The sequence below is a fragment of the Limulus polyphemus genome, unplaced genomic scaffold (genome assembly GCF_000517525.1).
Source record: "Limulus polyphemus unplaced genomic scaffold, Limulus_polyphemus-2.1.2 Scaffold4682, whole genome shotgun sequence".
Taxonomy (NCBI): domain Eukaryota; kingdom Metazoa; phylum Arthropoda; class Merostomata; order Xiphosura; family Limulidae; genus Limulus; species Limulus polyphemus.
The window spans coordinates 26705-31618 of record NW_013670292.1 but is presented as its reverse complement, the minus strand read 5'-3'; the positions used below and the strand labels follow the sequence as shown (position 1 = coordinate 31618).

The 4914-nt window shown below is 31.9% G+C and overlaps 1 protein-coding gene across 1 annotated transcript in view; it reads right to left on the bottom strand.

Moving 5' to 3' along the window:
- LOC106471533 overlaps positions 1-4903 on the bottom strand; it is a 7161-nt gene extending 2258 nt beyond the window's left edge. Inside the window, exons 1-3 of the mRNA XM_013932133.2 lie at positions 4829-4903; positions 4189-4327; positions 2775-2890 (exon numbers count right to left, since the gene is read on the bottom strand). Coding sequence (XP_013787587.1) covers positions 2775-2890; positions 4189-4236 — 164 coding nt within the window. The 5' untranslated portion in view covers positions 4237-4327; positions 4829-4903. The remainder of the gene's footprint in view (positions 1-2774; positions 2891-4188; positions 4328-4828) is intronic.
- Between the last annotated feature and the right edge of the window lie 11 nt (positions 4904-4914).

Genomic DNA, 4914 nt, shown 5'->3' with positions numbered 1-4914 from the left:
AATGAAAAAGTTTAATTTTTTCTTTATGTCAACAATGTTTCCTGTATGTGGAAAAACACAAACTGTTTAGTTGTAGAACATTTGTTAATCTTAGAGCTACAGAAAATCTCTGAATGTTTAATTGTAGAATATCTGTTAATCTTAGAGCTACAGAAAATCTCTGAATACTTCTTAATTGTATTATATTCAGCCAAATAAAGAGGAAAGCTATTTCTTCGTATGAACCACCTCTTCATGAGATAGGAAAAGAATTAAGTATTTTACAAACCTGACATATTAAACCATGATTTGAATTATTTTTAATTCTAGGGATAAATAACTATGAAAATGAAAATATAAACTAAATATTAATTATGCATTCAAACAATTTACCTTAATCAACTACAGATACTCACACTTTAACCTGATACTGAAGCTACAGATACACTTTAACCTGATACTGAAGCTACTGATACTCACACTTTAACCCGATACTGAAGCTACTGATACTCACACTTTAACCCGATACTGAAGCTACAGATACTCACATTTTAACTCGATACTGAAGCTACAGATACTCACATTTTAACTCGATACTGAAGCTACAGATACTCACACTTTAACCTGATACTGAAGCTACTGATACTCACTAACACAATATAATCTGATACTGAAGCTACAGATACTCACTCACAGTATAATCTGATACTGAAGCTACAGATACTCACAATATAATCTGATACTGAAGCTACAGATACTCACAATTTAATCTGATACTGAAGCTACAGATACTCACAATATAATCTGATAATGAAACTACTGATACTCACTAATGCACTGTAACCTGATACTGAAGTTACAGATACTCACTCACACATACTATAACCTGATACTGAAGTTACAGATACTCACTCACACATACTATAACCCGATACTGAAGCTACAGATACTCACTCAAACACTGTTACCCAATACTGAAGCTACAGATCCTCACTCATACACTGTAACCCAATACTGAAGCTACAGATCACAATATAACCTGATACTGAAGCGACAGATACTCACTCAAACACTGGAACCCAACACTGAAGCTACAGATACTCACTCATACACTGTAACCCGATACTGAAGCTACAGATCACAATATAACCTGATACTAAACTAAAGATACTCACTAATGCACTGTAACCTGATACTGAAGTTACAGATACTCACTCACACATACTATAACCTGATACTGAAGTTACAGATACTCACTCACACACTGTAACCCAATACTGAAGCTACAGATCACAATATAACCTGATACTGAAGCTACAGATACTCACTCAAACACTGTAACCTGACACTGAAGTAACAGATACTCACTCACACACTGTAACCCAATACTGAAGTTACAGATACTCACTCACACATACTGTAACCTGATACTGAAGTTACAGATACTCACTCGCAAACTGTAACCCAATACTTAAACTACAGATACTCACTCGCAAACTGTAACCCAATACTTAAACTACAGATACTCACTCACAATATAATCAGATACTGAAGCTACAGATACTCACTAACACACTTTAACTTGATACCGAAGCTACTGATACTCACTCGCAAACTGTAACCCAATACTTAAACTACAGATACTCACTCACAATATAATCAGATACTGAAGCTACAGATACTCACTAACACACTTTAACTTGATACTGAAGCTACTGATACTCACTCACACTTTAACCTGATACTAAAGTTACAGATACTCACTAACACAATATAATCGGATACTGAAGCTACAGATATTCACTAACACAATATAATCTGATACTGAAGCTACAGATACTCACTCACTAATGCACTGTAACCCAATACTGAAACTACAGATACTCACTAATGCACTGTAACCTGATACTGAAGTAACAGATACTCACTCACACAAAGTGTACACTTGTACTGAAGTTACAGATATTCAATCATACATTATAACCTTTATATTTAAGTTATAGATATTCATTCATACATTATAATCCCCCATACTTAAATTACAGATACTCATTCAAACATTATAACCCCCATACTTAAGTTAGATATTCATTCATACATTACAACCCCCATACTTAAGTTACAGATACTCATTCATACATTATAACCCCCATACTTAAGTTACAGATATTCATTCATACATTATAACCCCCATACTTAAGTTACAGATACTCATTCATACATTATAACCCCTATACTTAAGTTACAGATATTCATTCATACATTATAATCCCAATACTTAAGTTAGATATTCATTCATACATTATAACCCCCATACTTAAGTTACAGATACTCATTCATACATTATAACCCCATACTTAAGTTACAGATACTCATTCATACATTACAACCCCCATACTCAAGTTACAGATATTCATTCACACATTATAATCTTTATATTTAAGTTACAGATACTCATTCATACATTATAACCCCCCATACTTAAGTTACAGATATTCATTCACACATTATAATCTTTATATTTAAGTTACAGATATTCATTCATACATTACAATCCCCATAATTAAGTTACAGATACTCATTCATACATTATAACCCCCATACTTAAGTTACAGATACTTCCACACAACATGCCAAATATAAGAATTATGATAGAAGTCAAACTGAAATACAAGAATCTAGTGTTGTAACAAGTTAAAGACACTTTCCACAATATTTGTAATTTGGAAAAGTAAAAGAGTGTGGACAGTAGAGACAGCCTCACAAATATAAAACATGAAGTAAAAATTTCTTACTCTTGTAGATGTTTATTAACACGCTTCTGGATGTTCATAATTTGATCTGGAGCCCACTGAGCTAGCTTTTCTTCACTCCCCAGTAAAAGATTAATTCCCATCCTCACTTTATTGATCTGAAGAATACTAAGATTTGTTAAAATTTCTTCAACCCTCATCCTCAACACAGTCATAACATAAACTACACATGGGCCAAACAAACATCCAGAATGAATTATCTCTCAATCTCTGGAAAAGAAAACATTTTAATAAAGAAAGTAGATCTTAAAATAAACAGGGACTTCAATTAAAGTGTTATTTAAAACTGCAGTTCTAAAGATAGATTTATCATAATCGAATTAGTGGTCTTTAATTAAAGTGTAAAGTGAACATATACAGTTTGAGGTATTTATACAAGGTTTGATGTCAATTTACATCTAAGGAGGTGTCAAAAAGAAAAATTGTGAAACAACAGATTGCAACTCATATAAAAGAAAATTACTTAATTAGATGAATAAAAACATAACTTCAAACTAATTGTTACTAACTGTGTGAGTAAAGACATTACTATAAGTGTTACTAACTGTGTGAGTAATAACATTACTATAAGTGTTACTAACTGTGTTAAGAGTGTTAGTACTATACAGTGATAGGTTACTAACTGTGTTAAGAGTGTTAGTACTATACAGTGATAGGTTACTAACTGTGTTAAGAGTGTTAGTACTATACAGTGATAGGTTACTAACTGTGTTAAGAGTGTTAGTACTATACAGTGATAGGTTACTAACTGTGTGAGTAAAGACATTACTATAAGTGTTACTAACTGTGTGAGTACAGACATTACTATAAGTGTTACTGACTGTGTGAGTAAAGACATTACTATAAGTGTTACTGACTGTGTGAGTAAAGACATTACTATAAGTGTTACTTACTGTGTGAGTAAAGACATTACTATAAGTGTTACTAACTGTATGAGTAAATACATTACTATAAGTGTTACTAACTGTGTCAAGTACATTACTACTATACAGTGATAGCTTACTGACTGTGTGAGTAAAGATATTACTATAAAGGTTAGTACTGGCAAGAATGTTACTAATATATATTAATAAGTCATTGACAGTCACTTGAAATACTGGAGAAAGTACTAAACATTTACTCTGACAATGCTTTTCCAAGAAGTCACTTTTTGCACTGCTAAATATTATATTTTTGCTGTAACAGCATTGAGTGAAAGTATTACATATTTACTATCACTTACAGTACTGTGTGAATATATTACATATTTCTGTTATAATATTAAAAGTTTAAAATTCAAGGTACTTGTGTAAATATAAGTAATTAAAACACTCAAATGATAAAAGTTAAAATATACACAGCACATTATATATTTACTGTCAATGTAGTTTGAGAATGTATATTTATTGTCACTTACGGCACTGATGTCTTCACAATCAAATGTTGTGTCAAAAACAAGCTCCATGTCATGATCTGGATAGATGGACTGGTTTGTTCTGGGATCATATCCAAGCCCACACAGAGCTCCAGTATAACATGAGCGTTCTATGTCAGTCCTACCAACATTTTATCTTTGTTAATATTATAATAATTTGTTCATACTCTACATTTTAAACCTAGAAAACAAATTGAATGTTACACTCAATAAATAGCCTTGGTTAACTTATCACTATGAAGTTAGGTATTTCACACAAGGCTAAGAATAATATAACAAATTGAGTTTCATACATTCAGAAATTAGAAAAACCTAATTTAACTGGATAATACAAAAAGCAGTTGATACTAACATTCGTTTTTAGCCTGTTAATAAAAAACAAAACTGGTGGATAGTCTACAGCCTAGAAAACTTTTATACTAAATAAGATTAAGATTGAGTAGCAACAATGTAACACAACTCATGTAGGTATAGTTTCACTCTAAAATACAACATATAAAGTGAACAATGAAGTACTGAATATGGTGCAAACAACAAGGCTATGATGGAAGACAACTGACATAGGTATAGTTTCACACTAACATATTGTCTGTGAAGTACATTATTCATTAACACACAATACCTTAGCTCTGCATATGGTGCAAACAACAAGGCTATGATGGAAGACAACTGACATAGGTATAGTTTCACACTAACATATTGTCTGTG